General features: G+C 43.7%; 1 protein-coding gene across 1 annotated transcript in view; it reads left to right on the top strand.

The window, feature by feature from the left end:
* Window positions 1-7,061: 7,061 nt before the first annotated feature.
* Window positions 7,062-16,957, top strand: part of REXO1 (REX1, RNA exonuclease 1 homolog (S. cerevisiae)) — a gene marked incomplete at its 5' end in the record, with an annotated part of 28,413 nt that continues 18,517 nt past the window's right edge. Inside the window, 2 exons of the mRNA XM_010290340.1 lie at window positions 7,062-8,833; window positions 15,316-15,417. Of these exons, the coding sequence (XP_010288642.1) occupies window positions 7,062-8,833; window positions 15,316-15,417 (1,874 nt within the window). The remainder of the gene's footprint in view (window positions 8,834-15,315; window positions 15,418-16,957) is intronic.

Genomic DNA, 16,957 nt, shown 5'->3' with positions numbered 1-16,957 from the left:
GCTTTCACGTGTTAGCCATTCATTTAATGTGAGACTTTGGTCCTTGGAGTTGCATCTGCCTCTGAAATATATGGACTATGCGAAAAAACTCAGCTCTGCTTTGGAGGTTTATTTGCACAAGGATTTTAATTTCCCTGTGAGATCTAGCCCTTTTATTAAATTGAGGATCTGTGCTGAAAATTGGGGAGTGTGTTGGGTTAGCTGGTTAAAAGAGTCTGCGGAGTTGCAGGTGTCTGAGTCGTAAAGGAGCTGGAAAGCATTAATTCCAGCTTTTGAGTTAACTAAAGCCAGACAGGTTTTAAAACCAGTTTAAGTTTTGGTTTTAGCCCTTCAGAAGTCACAGCTGAAGTTTTAAAATGTAATGTAGGTTGAAAGGTGCTTTTCTTTAGTTTTTAACTTTGTTTTTCAAAGTGTCCAGTTGTGACTGCATTAAAATACTGTTGTTTGGGTTTTTTTCTTAAATGGCAATTCTTCACCCGAAATAGTTAAAAAAATAAGACAGGTGTTGAAAAGATAACTTATCTTGAGCAAGCCAGAGAAAGGCTGGAAAATTAAGGGACTGGTGGGCGAGGAGTAGTGTTACTGCTTGTGACCATGCTGGTCAAAGTAAGTTTTCAAGGGGGAGTTGAATAGAGAGAAAAGATGACACCAGAATAACTTGAAGTATTTATTTTTTTCTTCTGCTTCTCTGAAAAGAAGACTTGTTCTACTAATTAAGTTTTGGAGTAGATCCTTAGTTTTACCTAGCACTTATACACGAGATGTGGAAATGTTTTCTGGTCTTTTTCTCGGAAAGAGTAAAAATAAGTCTCCGTTAATTTTTTTTTTCCCAAACAGAATTTCAACTTTTCTTGTATATTGAGGAATAACTTTAAAGCTAAAATGAGAGAGGGAATGGAAAGATCTCCAAAGAATCCAAACACTGAATATCCAGATTAATGTATCATCGATTTTAAAACGGTGAGATGCCTTCTAGCCTGTGTGGTGACAGGCTGTGGGGTCGGGGTAGCAACCTGGGGAGCAGTCATGATGTTTTGGGTGCCAGCCTTTGCTTTCTGCCCCTGTCCTGGCAAATACTGTTTCTCGCGTTCTTTCCTAGGTTATGGGAGAAATGTGCCAATGGTGTGATTTCCTCTTATGTAGGAATAAATGTAAGACATTACATTTATCACAGATCTTGACACGCCTCTGATGTTCTTTGCCTATTGCTGTTGTTTTAGCACTGGAGCGGATGGGACTGTAAATCGCTGTGGCAATAGAGGAATGTAAATGATGGCTTTTGCATGGGCCACACCATCTTGTTCTGGCTTTTACATCCTCAGATTTAACTAGTGTTGCTGTGTGGAGCAGTGGCAGTTGCAGCTGTCCTCCCAGACTGTCTGTGAGGCTATCAAGAGGATGAAACTACCATAGTTAGTAGGCTTGAGGACCTTTTAGATGCCTCTTCTGCTGTGTCAGAGGCAAAACTGCAAAAAATTGTGTTTTCTTGAATAAAATTAGGAGGTGTGTACTGTTTCCCTGGACGTTGCTGTCTGAGCTGCTTTGAGGGCTGTGCCCTAATGTCCTCCTGTCAAAGCGAGTTACCTACCCAAGTGAGTCTTTCCCTGATAATGCTGCCTGCTTGGGAGTGACATGGCCACGTTGGAGCTGCTCCCTTGCTGGGCTGAACTCACTTGGGCAGGTCCGTGTCTTCTCTCTGGCCACAGCACCTCAGCTGTCTCGGGTGGCTGAGCTGAGAAAATGGCTTATGGCTTGTACAAGGATGATGTCTGGCTGTTCTTGTCCCTTGGTGTGATCCACCCCTCCTGATGCTGGTTGTGACACCCTCTGGTGAACCCCCTGGTCAACCAGTTCAACCCACCAAGATGGTCCTTTTGTGGCACTGAGCACTTAGGTTGGCTGACAACATCTGGTGAAACCGTACCCCAGACTTAAACCACGTTTGTCACAGCAGGTTTAAAAATACCACAGTGTGGTGGATGACTGTTAACACTTTTTTTAGTCTTGCTAATATAGGACTTTCTTTTCTCGTGTTTGCGTCCTTTTTTCCACTCAAGAAATGGCCGTGTTGGTTCATGATGTGCTTTGACATTGTGGCATCAAATACCCCTCATGGAGTAACAAATGCAAGGCGTAGGGTGCATAGGGAGAGGCCAGCTTGGACTAGACTGGCTGTAATACCTCTCAAATGTTAGTCCCCTTATGTTCTTAGACCAGCACAAGGCTATCTATGCTTTTAATACTTAATTTTTAAATACTAAACTTAATTCTTAAAAGAGAAAGAAAGGGTAAAAAAAAAATCATTAGGACTAGGGTTATATCTAAAGTTGAAGAAACATTTCTCTTAGGTCCTCTTACCTGCCCTCCTAACCCATTTACTCTGGATAATTATTCGAAATGTACTATTTTAAATCTCAGTGTTAATTATTTCCAAATGGTTGGATATTACTGTTGAATTAATTATTGGAAATTTGCTTTCGGTACTCACAAACGAGGTCTGTGTCAAAAACTGCCATTTCTTCTGCGCTGTTTAATTCTGAAGAGTAGCAAAACTCAGCCTGCTGGTAAAGCCTTTTTGAAACATTTTGTTCTTGAGAAACCACTCTATCTTCTGTGAAGCATTAAATGAAAAGTTTAAAGTAATTTTCCAATGGTGATAATTTTTCTGTAACCGCAAAGGTTGTCCATTTGCTAAGTAGTGGCAGTGTAAACACAGGCAAGCTGTTAAGCTAACAAAGCTGTTCTGATGACGTTAAAATAAAAATGCCCTTTTTTTTTCTTTTTACCAAAGAGGTCTCCCAACAGCTTTCACCTTTTGTTGCCAGCTCCAGGTGACCCAAGAAAATGGGTGACTTCAGCAGCGGTGGGTCTTGAAAATGTTCACTGTCTGTTGGCCTGAGTCGGTCCCTTTGCAGCTTGGCCAGCAAACCCTTCTGTTTTGAGATCCTAATTGCCGTAAATGCTAAAGTTTCTAATTTTTGCCTCCCTTTTGTTTAGCAGCAGTTGCTGCTGCTTAGCAGCTTTGTTGTATCTAGAGAGAAGGTAGTTGCCATTCATGTCCCACACGTCTGCAAGAACTTGACTCCCTTTCCAAAACCTGCAGGTTTACAACAACCAGTACCCGTCATATGTTCAGGCTTTTCTGTATTTAAAGCATCTGAAGTATGTGTTCTGGTAGGATGCTTGGGGGAAAAAAAAAGACATCCTTTTCTCCAGAATGATTCATTGTAAAATAAGTTTTAACATCAAACAGGTGACCTTGTACTCACATTATTCATTTAATGTCAGCCTTTGTTTACTGCCTTCGCATGTTGCACAAACTAGAAGGACCAGTGTACAGCAAGGAGTTGCTAGCTTATAGAAGCTCTGTAATAAAACAGCTCCACCTCAGACCCGAGGCCTTGTTTCCCAGAATCAGCATGACTGGTTTTTTTTTTTTTTCTCCTGGTTACAATCAACCTTGTTTTGTTGGGAGAATCTTGTTTTACACTCTTGTATACTCTGTGCTGAAATGGCTGATCTAAGTGCAGTTCATTTTGGTGTATTCTAAAGTAGTTCTAGGTTAAATAAATTGTTCGCTGAGGTCCTTTGTAAATTAATAATGTGTTTTGTATAGCGTTGTTGTTAACCTCACCTTTTTGTGTCTCAGAAGGACAATTTCATATGTCTGAGGTGCAAACTATTTTGATAAATTAATGTATTTTAAAGAGTGTCCTGATAGCAGTTGGGTTCACGATTCTATAAGGAGATGTCATGTCAAGTCTCATCTCGTGGTTCTGAAAGGACAGCACAGACTCTTAATTTTACATCCGTTCAGAAAGAGTTCTTTCACTACATGGTGCCTCTCACTCATTTTGCTTCAGCAGAAATGCTGCAGACATCTTCTATATCAGAATAGCCAAACCAGTGTAGTTCATCTTGTGGTAAACTTTCTTTACACCATGAATATTAGTGTTTGAAACAGAGAGGAATAAATGCGAAAGCTGAAGAAGACTCCTTTGAATCTTGTATCCAGGTGGTAAGAAGGGGAGTGTGGGTGTAGCTGGGTGCCTGCCTGCCTGCGTGGGACTAGGTTCAGTCATCCCAGAGATCCTTTCCTATCCTGTGTTCCTGGGAGTATAATTAGGCATCTGAAAAGGTGGCCTGATTTCAGATAGTGTATTTAATTTCTCTGGCTTTGGGGACTTGTGTGTGTATGGCTTGCTCTCTCTCTCTCTCTATGTGTGTGTGTATAAATAAAATCCCCTTCTGCTTGTGCTTCCGCTATATTATCTGCAAATGCATCGTGGCCAAAGGTGACAGTCCTGATTAGTATCACAGAGCCCACTTACACAAGTTTCTTTCATGGAAAAAGTAGCCTTTGATCAGTGGTGCTTGGGTAATCCATCAGGCCTCCTACACACCTACAAAAGAGCTCTTTCATGCTGGTATTTCAAAGCCTGCTGGCATTCTCAGAGATTGTAATGTATTTTTACATCTGGTCATTCCATTGAAAGAAAATGTGGAAATTAGTTTTATACTGTAGATGAACAGCAGAGAATCGGACACCAGGTCAGTGCTCAGGTTGTCTTCCACTTTCTCTGTATCCTGATATATTTAAAATAGCTTGCTTTTCTGCATGGACAAGATGTCTTTTGTGTAGTTTGGGTGGGGTTTTTGGGGGTCATAATGTTTTTTGTGGTGTTTGGGGTTTTTTTGGCAAGTCTTTAGGTGCAGATTTTCTGTTCTTGTCTCTGTTTATAGGCCACTTAATACTTATCTCTGCACAAATTACCAGACTTTCATCTGTTCCCCTAACAACGTTTGTGCTAAATTTGAGGTCTCCATTTTGAGTTAGAGGGTAATAGCTCCAGAATTCACTGCACTGGTCTTCTCTACCACTACGGAGTTGATGTTTTGCAAAGCGGTGAGAAAAGAAGTGGGGGGGTATGGAGGAGACTCTGTTCTTTAGCTGTATTAGCTAAGGCTAATACTTAGACCTTATTATTTTTATATAATATGTACTAGCCTTGATGCTGCTGCTATTTGCAACTAAGTTTGTTCCCGTTTTGGACTTGTTACCTGCATTTCTTCATGGTTTCTTTTTCTAACTAGGCTCTAGATGTCAGTCTGTCTGGTGTACACCATCTGCTGAGATGCGCTGGTTTGCCACCTTCTCCCTCCTGCTCTGCCCCAGGGTGTGAGCTCTGCTGGGCGTCATAATGGGGAAGCGCAAACACTAGTTTTGGAAATGCTCTTTATTGGTTGTAAAGCACTTTGCAATAGGTGGAGGGGGAGCTAGTTATGGAAATATATCGCCTTGTTCCTTTTTCCCCATGAAAAGGTCCTGAGCACAGCTGAAAATGTCCTTTGGAAGATGGTGACATCATACTGTGATTTCTCAGAGTCCCTGCTCAATCAGGAGCTAATTGGTTTGGAAAAAACCTTTGCAAACCCAAGGGAGTAAACTGTTTTATGAAAACACTGTCTTTATTTTAACCTAGTCTCTATTACTCTGCTTGCTTGCAGGCTAGTTCTGCCAACTGCTAGACAGGTTCTTTTCTTACTACCAAAAGGAGGTGTTCATTCATGGATCTGCTGAAAACAAAAAAATTCAAGAAAAAACTCAGTCTTCCGAGAATGGTAGAAGTAACTCCTGTAAACACTGTTTACAGCCATTTCTGGCTGTTGTAAGAAATTCTCTCATCTCTGTTGGACCCAAGAGGTTGTTTTTTCCCCCCTATCTTTTATCTCTGCTTATTGTTTTGTTCTTCTACGTATTAATGTTGGAAAGCCAGTTTACCGCTGTCCTTTTAGTGAAGAGCAAAAGGTTCTTTTACTCTGGAATAGCAGCATCCAGAGACACTATGCTAAAATAAGGATTGAAAACTGTTCAACGTATAAAAGCAGCCATTAACTTCCCTGTAGCTTCTGTTAGCTTTTTAAATGCGGTCATCTTTATTGCTGGGTTCCTCCATGCCATGGTTTAACCCAAGTCACCAGCTAAGTGCTAGTCTAACTTTTCAAGGTGAAGCTATTTCCTGCCTGTTCTTTAGCAAGCAGGGTGCCTGTCACTCTGCACATCTGCGTGAATGGTGTCCTTTTCCCTTCCTTTTCACCGTGAGTTGGAAAGGTAGGTGGGAGAGTTTGGAACACCGTGGCAGAAAGTAGGGAGCATTTATGCTTGTGACAGCTGTTCCATGTTCTTTTCAAGACGAACCTTACAGCATGAGCTTTAACGGACTCTGCAGTTGTAGGTTGTTCCTTGGGCGCGTTGCTTTGGCATGTCTGTATAGTTCCATAGGGTGGATCATTGCTCACCAAAAGATCTCCTGTAGACCTGTGGTTGGAAGAGCTGTGTAGCATGGTCAAAGCATGTCTTCTGTTCATAGTCCTAGAAATGCCTATGTAAGAGAGGCCACCTGAGGGACTTGTCAGAAAAGAGAAATGTTCTGGGTGTTTAATGTTCCTGTCTTGATGGTTGTTCTGTGTGGTTGGGTTGTGTTGCCTTTGGACCTGTAGTTTTTTCTTGTTAGCAGCGCTCGGTTTGTCAGTCCAAATAAGACTGGTGTTCCTGCAGCTGCCATACTGAGCTTTGAGGAATATTGGAGGCTTTCGGTAGTCTTTGGACATAGGCATTGATAAATGAAAACCTAATCCACAGTTTTCATACTGGAATCCTCTTTCCTCCCTTGCTCACTTCATTGAATTAAGTAGTTAATTCTGTGCATACTCAGCTCCTCTTGGTCCTAATACAGTGATTGTTCTTTAGTGCCCCAAAGAATATTTAATTTATAGAGCTTTTCCAAGCACTTTGTTAATAGATCTTTAGTCCTTAAGGCCCAGGAATAGTGTGTAAAATCTAGTCTAGCCACATACCTGCTGCTGGCCAGAGAATGTCACTGGTGGATTTTGGTATCAAACATCTATTCTGTGGTGACGAGAGCATGGCTTTTGGTAGTGTCTTTCAGTATTGGGTTTTGATGAGAGCAGACCTTAAAAAGACCTTTTTAAAATTTTACTCCAAAGAAAATTTTAGCTGAATTGCTGGCAGTAAATTATTTTTTCCTTCTCTTTTACAGAGCGAGGCTATGATCCCTACAATCCAGAGCTTCCAAGGCCCTCGCTGGAGGTGGAGGATGGTGCTCTGGCTGACATTACAGATGTGACGCCTGGTATTCTGGAGCTGGAGCTGGTCAACAAGGCCATTGAGGCAGTCAAAAATGAAGTTGAGAGAGAGCAGAAAAAGTATGAGGAGCTGCTGGAAACGACAAAGGAGTTCAGTGCTTCAGAGGCCGCCTCTCTCATTTCACATACACCCGTGTCAGCTGCTGGGACACAAAATGATTCATTTACCTCCTTGGAGTACAATCCAGGTAGCTACAACTTTAATAATAACTCGGACTACAACCCTACTCCTCTCGCTGCTGCTAGCCGGTCAAGTAAATATACTTTGGATACTTCGCGATCTAAAGGTAGCTCACTGGAATATGTTCCCAAGGCTGTAGTACAGAATAAAAAATACAGTAGCACTGTCACTAACAATAAATATGTGATTGATGACTCTAAGCCTTCTACAGACTTGGAATATGACCCACTTTCAAATTACTCAGCCAGGCTTTTGAGCAAAGCCACAACAAAGGAGCCAAAGGGGTCTAAAAGGGGCAGGGTGTCTAGTTATGAGGAATCTTACTCTCCTTCGCGAAAGAAGGTCTGTGAAGTACCTGATGACTATGAAGTGTATGCCAGGTTCTCTTCCTCTGAAGATGAGGCTGATGTGGAATATAAGCCAACTTCTGTTAGTTCACAATCAAAAGCTGGTTCTGAAACCGAGTCAAATGATGGGTTATCCAACAAAGAGCGGGATGACTTTGCTTCCCAGGATAGCAAAGAAACAGCAGCACAATATGGCTTGGAAGACCTTCCAAGTTCACAGAAAAATGTTGCCAAAACCTTATCAGACAAGAATGTAAAAGCAGTGAAATTGTGTTCTGGTAAGAATGACCATGAAATTGAAAATAAAAACAAAGACTCAAAAGACAAAACAAAAAGGAAGAAATCAGATTTTAATAAAACAGCTGGCCTCAATGAGGTTGGTAAGAAGGAGAAAAGTAAAAATACAGAAAAAGACAAAGTACTCAAGAAAGAAGAAAAAGTAAAAACCAAGAATGAAGAGAAAAACTACAAAGATAAAAATGTCAAAGTGAAAACTGATGGGAATCTAAAGAAACCTGAAAAACAAAAGTCAGAAAAAGTGGATGGACTTAAGAAAGAAAAATCCAAATCTGCCAGCAGTAGTTCAGGGAAAAGCAGGAGTGAGGGTGTCATCAAAGGTGCTAGCACAGATAAGCTGGGGAGCAGCAAGAAAGATTCCAAGCTGAAAACAGCTGATGTAAAAAATGGTAAGGAAACTTCTGGTCGTAAAAACAAAGAGAAAGGGACCAAGACTCCAGCAGTAGAACGAAAGAAAGAAAAGGTCAGCTCTACAGAAAAAGGAGATCCAAAGAAGGGTCGGAAGCAGCGGAGTTTGAGTCATGTTGACCTGTTTGGCGATGAGAGTGGAGATGATGATGACAAAGGCCGGCCTTTGCCATCCACGTTACTTGACGGGAGCTCGGACTCGGATGGTGATGACTGTGGCTCAGATTCTGAGAGTGAAAATGAAGGGACAAAGAAAGTGAAGCGCTCTAAATTGTCAAAGTCATCGTCGTCTTCCTCAACATCTGATGACATTGATTATTCCATCCTTGAGAAAGACTTGGACTTTGAGTCAGATCCAATGGAAGAGTGTCTCAGGATTTTTAATGAATCTACAGATGTGAAAACTGAAGACAAGGGCAGGCTGGGGAAACAGGTAATGCTGGTTTGGGTTGGTTGGTGCTCTCACTTCTAAATGTGAAAGGACTCTGGTTTGGTTTAGTGGTGTTGCTTATTTCAAGTAGCTGAAGAGGGCTACAGAGGGAGACTCTGTATGTTGGAATAATCTCATCCTTGTCATGGCTGAGTGCTTTGAAGAGTTTGCATCAGAATTTACCTGCTGGATTGAAAGCTGCTGTGAAATGTAAGGATTCAATTACCTTTTGTGTGGAAGGCTTTTAGCTTTCAGGGTTATCAGTTACTTCTGTCTCCGTCTGACCGAAGAACCATGGTGGCTTGGATGGCTGGAGAAGAGGCTTCAGAGAATATTGTGGTTTTTCAAAGCTAATCCAAGTTTGCTAATCTGGGCAACGCCTTCTTGTAGCAGCATAGTTTAAGGAACATAGTGGCAGGTAGAACCAGGACAATGTGTTGGTGCAAGTAAGTTGATGTAATTGGCACTGGACACTTCAGAGACTCCCCAGATTACTGTTTACTACTTTAAATGCATACTGCAGGTGTTTTATGAGGATCTCTGGATACCTTGTAGGTGGCGCAAATAGGAAACGGAGGGTAAAATTTCTTCAAAATGTACAAGGGGTTTCAGAATAAGGAGGTAAAAGGATAGCATTTCCATAAAAAGGCTTCTGCCAGTGACTGTGGGGTGGTCCCCAGAGGATGCAAGACCCTCGTTTACAAAGGTGAAAACAGAACGGGGCCAACAGATCAATACGTGGCTCTGAGCCTGGTGTCACTGGGAGAATTTTGGGTTTTTTGATCAGGGGTCAGTTTACATGACACCAGGCCTGCTGGCAACAGATGGGGTATGCCTGTCTCAAAGGGGGAGAAGGATCTTTGCATGGGAGTTAGCAGGGCTCATTGAAAGAGCTTTAAACTAGATTCAAAGGGGCAAAGGGATAAAACCAGGCTCACTAGAGGCAAGCACGCCGATGTTTGAGGGATGGTATGCTGGTGAGGTCCTTTGGTCTGCCGTCTTCAGTGGAGGTAGGGGATGGAGATCCATGAGGCAGCAAAGAGTTACTGATATGTTAGAAACCATGGAAGTGTCTGAGAATGGTCACGTAGGAATTAGGGCTTCTCTGCCCAGAAAGGTGGCAGGATCAATAGCCCAACTGAAGTGCATCTACACCACTGTGTGCAGCATGGGCAGCAAACAGGAGGAGCTGGAAGCCATTGTGCAGCAGGAAAACTATGATATAGTTGCAATCATGGAAACATGGTGGGGTGACTTGCACAACTGGGGTGCTGCAATGGATGTCTGTAAAATCTTCAGCAGGGTTAGGCAAAGAAGGAGAGGCAGTAGGGTAGCCCTATATGTTAGGGAGTGTTTTGATTGTCTGGACCTTAATGATGGTGACAGTAGGGTTGAGTGTTTATGGGTAAGCATAAGGGGGAAGGCCAACAAGGCAGATACCATGGTAGGAGTCTGTTATGGACCACCTAACCAGCATGAAGAGGCAGATGAAATATTCTATAGGCAGCTGGGAGAAGTCTCACAATCGCTAACCCTTGTTCTTGTGGGGGACTTCAACTTAACCAAACATCTGGAAACACAGTACAGCAGATTGGAAACTGTCTAGGAGGTTGCTGGAGTGTGTGGAAGATAACTTCCTGACACAGCTGGTGAGTGAGCCAACTAGGGAAGGCACCCCACTGGACTTGTTGTTTGTGAACTGAGAAGGACTTGTGGGTGATGTGATGGTTGGAGGCTGTCTTGGGCTTAGCGATCACAAAATGATAAGAGTTTTTGATTCTTAGAGACGTAAAGAGTGGTATTAGCAGAACTGCTCCCTTGACTTTGGCCTGTTTAGGGGCCTGGTTGACAGAGTCCCTTGGGAGGCAGTGCTGAAGGGCAGAGGAGTTCAGGAAGGCTGGACTTTCTTCAAGAAGGAAGATGTGCGGAAACACAAGCCGGCATGGAAGAAGAACAGCCTGGCTGAGCAGAGAGCTTTGGCTGGAACTCAGGGGAAAAAAAGGAGAGTTTATGACTTGTGGAAGAAGGGGAAGGCAACTCAGGAGGACTACAAGGATGTCCTGAGGTTATACAGGGAGAAAATTAGAAGGGTCAAAGCCCAGCTAGAACTTAATCTGGCTACTGCTGTAAAAGACAATTAAAAATGTTTCTATAAATATATTAGCAACAAAAGGATGGCTAAGGAGAACCTCTGTCCTTTACTGACTGCAGGGGGAAACATAGTGACAAAAGATGAGGAAAAGGCTGAGGTACTTAATGCTTTCTTTGCCTTAGTCTTTAATAGTAAGACCAGTTGTTCTCTGGGTACCCAGACCCCTCAGCTGGAAGACAGGGACAGGGAGCAGAATGAGGCCCCCATAATCCAAGGGGAAATGGCTAGTGACTTGCTACACCCTTAGACAGAGTATGTCTATTGGGCTGGATGGGATCCACCCAAGGGTATTGAGGGAGCTGGTAGAAGTGCTCACCAAGCCGCTTTCAATTATTTATCAGCAGTCCTGGCTAACCGGAGAGGTCCTCATTGAGTGAAAGTTACCAAATGTGATGTCCATCTACCAGAAGGGTCAGAAGGAGGATCCAGGGAACTACAGGCCTGTCAGTCAGACCTTGGTGCCAGGGAAGGTTATGGTACAGATCATCTTGAGTGCCATCACGCGGCATGTACAGGGCAACCAGGTGATCAGGCCCAGTCAGCATGGGTTTATGAAAGGCAGGTCCTGCTTGACTAACCTGATCTCCTTCTATGACAAGGTGAACGGCTCCATGGATGATGGAAAGGCTGTATATGTTGTCTACCTGGACTTTAATAAAGCCTTTGACACCATTTCCCACAGCATTCTCCTGGAGAAACTGGCTGTTCATGGCTTGGACAGATGTACTCTTTGCTGGATAAAAAACTGGCTGGATGTCCAGGCCCAAAGAGTTGTGGTGAATGGAGTTAACTCCAGTTGGCGGCCCATCACAAGTGATATTCCCCAGGGCTCAGTTGTGGCCAGTTCTATTTAATGTCTTCATCAACAACCTGAACGAGGGGATTAAGTGCATCTGCAAAATCAACTTTGCAAATGGCACCAAGTTGGGTGGGAGTGTTGATCTGCTGGAGGGTAGGAAGGCTCTGCAGAGGCATCTGGACAGGCTGGATTGGTGGGCTGAGTCCAACTGTCTGAGGTTCAACAAGGCCAAATGCTGAGTCCAGCACTTGGGTCACAACAACCCCATGCAATGCTACAGGCTTGGGGTAGGGTGGCTGGAAACCTGCCCAGTGGGAAAGGACCTGGGGGTGTTGGTCGACAGCCAGCTGAACAGGGGGGAGCGGGCGCCCCCAGGCCAGCCAATAGCACCCTGGCTTGTATCGGCAATAGTGTGGCCAGCAGGAGCAAGGAAGTGATGGTGCCTCTGTGCTTGGCACTGGTGAGGCTGCACCTCGAATCCTGTGTTCAGTTTTGGGCTCCTCACTACAAGAAGGACGTTGAGGTGCTGGAGTGTGTCCAGAGAAGGGCCACAAAGCTGGTGAGGGGTCTGGAGAACAAGTATGATGAGGAGCGGCTGAGGGAACTGGGGTTGTTTGGTCTGGAGAAGAGTCTGAGGGGAGACCTTATTGCTCTCTACAGCTACCTGAAAGGGGGTTGTGGTGAGGTGAGTGTTGGTCTCACAAGTGACAAGCGACAGAATGAGAGGAAACGGCCTCAAGTTGTGCCTGGGGAGGTTTAGATTGGATACTAGGAAAAATTTCTTCACCGAAATGGTTGTCAAGCACTGGAGCAGGCTGCCCAGGGAAGTGGTTGAGTCACCATCCCTGGAGGTATTTAAAAGAGGTGTGGATGTGGTGCCTGGGGACATGGTTTAGTGGTGGACTTGGCAGTGCTAGGTTAACGGTTGAACTTGATGTTCTTGAAGGTCTTTTCCAACTTAAATGATTCTATGATTCTATAAGTGTAAAAAGCTAGAAAGCAGCTGCTGGCAGTGATCCTCTAACAGCATCTGAGGCAACGAAGTAGGAGCAGGCAAAACTCATCCTTTATCTTCTGACATCTGAGTTTGGGCAGCAAGAGCAAACCCTTGATCCTGGGAGCAGCTGCCTTCTGCACAAGCGGGATTGTTTGACTTGCTGTCAAACCCAGCATGCCCAGGTTTTCTGGTTGGGATGACTTTGCTTGCGTACAGAGCGAGTGTTCAGGGAATTGGGTTGGAAAGAGCTTTAAAAAAGATAAAGGTGACAAGTTTGGTAACATTGAGAAAATATTCCAAACTTGTACCTAGTGTTAACCGTCTGGCACATCTGACTGCAGTGCAGAGGTACCAGGTGCCTTCTGTGGGGGGACGGGCAGGGAGTACCAAAGCACGAGTGTGTCTGTCCAAGGAATTACTGAGTGGCTTCAGCTGCATCTATCCTGCATCCAAAAGATAACGGAGGTACTGGGATGCCATCAGGGCTTTCGGTGCGTTCCAGTTTCAACTCCTTCAAGCAAAGCAAGACTCCCTTTGGGATTATTAATCTGAAGGAGGGGCAGGACAAGTGCAGCAGGAGCCATGTCACTGCATGGTGGAAAGGCCATTTCTGCCGGTATGATTATTTGTTGACTTTCATTCTAAAAACAGCATCAGAAATTTTTTGATTTTGAGACTTTTTTTAACTGGGTGGGCGAAGTGGCCATGAACGAAATTCTTCCATTCATGACCATCTGTATGTGGAGGACAAAGTGAGCCGGGATCTGCAGCGTGGGGAGGAGAGCTCATCTTTTGAAAAGAATAGTTAGACTATCAAAGCTTTTTGCTGAACTCTCTGTTGCAATGATGTCCCCAACCTGTTCAGAGAGAAGTTTGTGTTGCTGACAAGTAAAGACCTTTTTCACACTCATATGAAGTGCCTTGGTAGAAGAAACTATATAAAGCAGTTCAGTGTAATGATTTTCTTCTGAACTATTAAGCATAACTTGATTTTGCTTGTTTAAAATTCAGCTGTTCTTTCTTCAATGTTTAGTATAATTCCCAGCCAGGAAAGAGCACTTTATTTTTGACTTTGTTTCTCCGGATTACCCAGTTTAAGTGCAAATAGTTTAAGGGCACACAAGCTGTAATGGGAAATAATAATCCATTTAAAGCTTTCCAAATACAGGGTGATGCAAAATGGGCTGAATTCAGAAAATGCTGAACCAGGGGCTGCCACTCACTGCAAACAGTTAATTCTGGCATGGAGTGGCAATGTTCAGCTGTCAGCAGCCCCGTGTGTTTCCTTTGCACGTGCTTTACCTTATATCCCTGCACTGAAATTTAATTTCTCCCTGTTTTGTAAAGGGAGGAACAAGCATTGCAGCGGAGAGGTCCTTCTTTGAGACATGGGTGCTTGTAAGTAGGTACCTGCTTCCCGCTGTGTTTCTGGTGGGTGGGATTGGTCACAGGGAATTTTTTTGTTTATGGAATAATTTTGTAGATAGACCGTAAGACATGGGCTCCCAGTAATGTACTAGTTCGGAGAGAAGGTCCATGTGGGCGGTGCGGTACTTTTCGCCCAGGATGGATCACTTTGTGAGAGAGTTTATTAGGGATGTGACTGAATTAACAGACTTACCGAGTTCCTAGAGAGCAACGTGATTCAGTGTGAAGTGCTCATCCAGAATGCCCTTGTGGTGATGAATCTGAGCTCATCCCCAAACTCAGCCTTCAGCTCTGTCGCTGAATTTCTGGGAGATTGTCAGGCTCATTTCTGCTCGAGCTTTGCCAGGGGTTGCACTGGAAAACTGAAAGCAATATTGACTGGAGAGCAGCTAGAGTTTTGAAAAATAAACTTCTGAAGTGTGTTTTGAATAAATGAACAGCCAAGGCAAATTCAACAAAGATTTTAAAGTGGTTTCCCCCTCCCCAGGAGCAAGTCAGAGATGTTAGCTCAGAAGTAGCTTTAGCTGGAGAGGTGCTGTTACTTCCTCCTGGGTTTCTGGGTGTACAGACGTGTGACCTGGGGATTTCACCGCAGCCGTTCTGCAGATCCGGCTGTGGATAAAACGGCAGAGAAACGTTTCCCTCCATGTGGAGTGGGGGTACCGTTGGCTTGGTGTTGGGCAGGTTTTCAGGACCTGCTCTGGCAGCAGGTTATACAAGGGCAGAAATGAGTCAGCTCCCAAGTTCTTACCCCCCCAACCCCCTGCATTTTAAGAATGCCATGAGAGGTGAGCGTGTGAGCGGCCGGCAGCAGAAGGGTGTTCAAGGCTCTCGTGGCAGGTAGGGGCTGTCCTGAATCATGCCTAGTGCACAGCTCGGGGAGCAATAGCTTGGGTGGGAACTGTAATGCTGCTGTCCATTGGCTTCGTTGGTGGCTCTTCCGTTAAAAACAAGGTTTCTTTTAGTAGTTCAGCAGCTGACCACATGTTGTCCTCACCTGCCACCTGCAAGGACTTTCTGTTAACCCAAAAGGAGACTTTTCAGATGTCCTCACTGAGAGGAATCTTCAAGTCTATTCAATTTTGGAAGCTTGTTCTTTTGTTTTCCAGCTATCCAAAGAGGAAGGAAATGAAGACAAGACAGAAGATAATTTAACTACCTTGTTTCCTGGCCAAAAAAGAAGGATCTCTCATCTTGTCAAACAAGGAAATGTAAGTGCAGCTTTTAGAAGCAAAAGTTTAGATTCTTTAAAGTGAGGATTTTCTTTCCTGTTATGACACTGGGAAATTATTGCAGTTCAGGCAATTGCATATGAGTTGTTTGTGCTGGAATCAGTCTATGTCAGATTTCTTTACTCCCCTTTGTGATTTCTGAAAAACATGGTTAGGCATCTGTTACAAATGGCAGCAAAACTCTCATAAACTTTCATAAAACCAAGAGTCAGCTGTGGAAGAGTAAGTGGATTCTGCACCTTGTAACTCATTGGGATAGACTGAGATGTTAATTTTTCTACAGTATAGCTTCCTTCAATCACTTAGATAAATATTAGCTGGACACAAGGCCAGTCTGTGTCTGATGGTACTTTTCTTTGTCTTGTGGACCAAAAAGATAACTGTAGGAGTTTTGTCAGATGTCTAAAACCATAACCTGTTCTGAATCAGACAAGATATCAACGGTATCTTGTTTGATACTTTTCTTTCACAGTTGTGAAAATACTTTATAGACAGAGGAGAAGAATAAATAAAAAAAGCCAAGGAAGACATTCTGATTTATTTATTTATTTATTTCTCCCTGGGATTTTAATTCATGTTTTCTCTGAGGTTTTAATGTGTTTCCCTCCAGGTGCTGAGCACAGATTAGTCAGTTTTATGTTCCAGCAGGATAAGAGTGGAGACTTACGTGCTGATTTGAGCTGGGTAGTCCAAATTAATTGTTTTTCCTTTTTTCTGCCTAGAAAAGGTTTCTTTGCTTTTAATAATTTGAAGCCCTGAGGTCAATACAATGCGTTTTATTTAACTACAAGTCTTCAACCAGTTCATGTGTTTTGATAAGGGCCCTTTCTTCCAAAGTGAAGAGATAAGAGACTGAAGCAAATGGGTTGGAAATTCATTAACTCAAATATTTATTGTAAATAGGTGCCTTTTAGACATGTACAAATCTTTAAATACATCTTCTTAATGTGACAGCTTATCCCAAAACACTTTCCAAAGATGTGAGCCCCAGCACAGCCATTGCATGGGCAAACAGAGCCGATCGGGCGTGCTCGGTGGCCGCTGCCACGAGCACGCACCAGGACACGCGTTCCCTGGGGTTATCTCAGCTCGGTGCTGCTGCCAAGTCTGTTCAGGAGGTGCTGTAAGACCTGAACTGCTGCTTTTACATGCAGAGTTGAGACTCGTGCTTTGCCGTGTCCCTCCAAGTCGAATGTTTGCTCAGTCTTGCTTGTAATTTATAGCTCAAGGACTGAGCAGGCAGAAGGGGCGGGAGCTGAGTTCTAGTTTAGTTGCTGGGGGAAATGGTGGGCCAAAGGAATTGAAGGTGAGGCAGAAAATGAGTCTACTGTCCTGCTTGGAAGTCTGTAATTATAATTTAATGGCTGACTGCACTCAGTTTGGTATCCAGAAGCTGTTGTCGGCATCAGAGACCAGGAATGCAGGAGTTGCCAGCTTGCCCCCAATTTGCGGTGTGAGAAACGCCATGTTGCGCATGGGCTGTGTGAGCGCACCCTTCTCTGAAGAAATTTCAGGAGGG

The sequence above is a fragment of the Phaethon lepturus genome, unplaced genomic scaffold (genome assembly GCF_000687285.1).
Source record: "Phaethon lepturus isolate BGI_N335 unplaced genomic scaffold, ASM68728v1 scaffold6947, whole genome shotgun sequence".
NCBI classification, from domain to species: Eukaryota; Metazoa; Chordata; class Aves; order Phaethontiformes; family Phaethontidae; genus Phaethon; species Phaethon lepturus.
The sequence above is the reverse complement of the archived record's forward strand: the minus strand, read 5'-3'. Positions and strand labels throughout refer to the sequence as shown.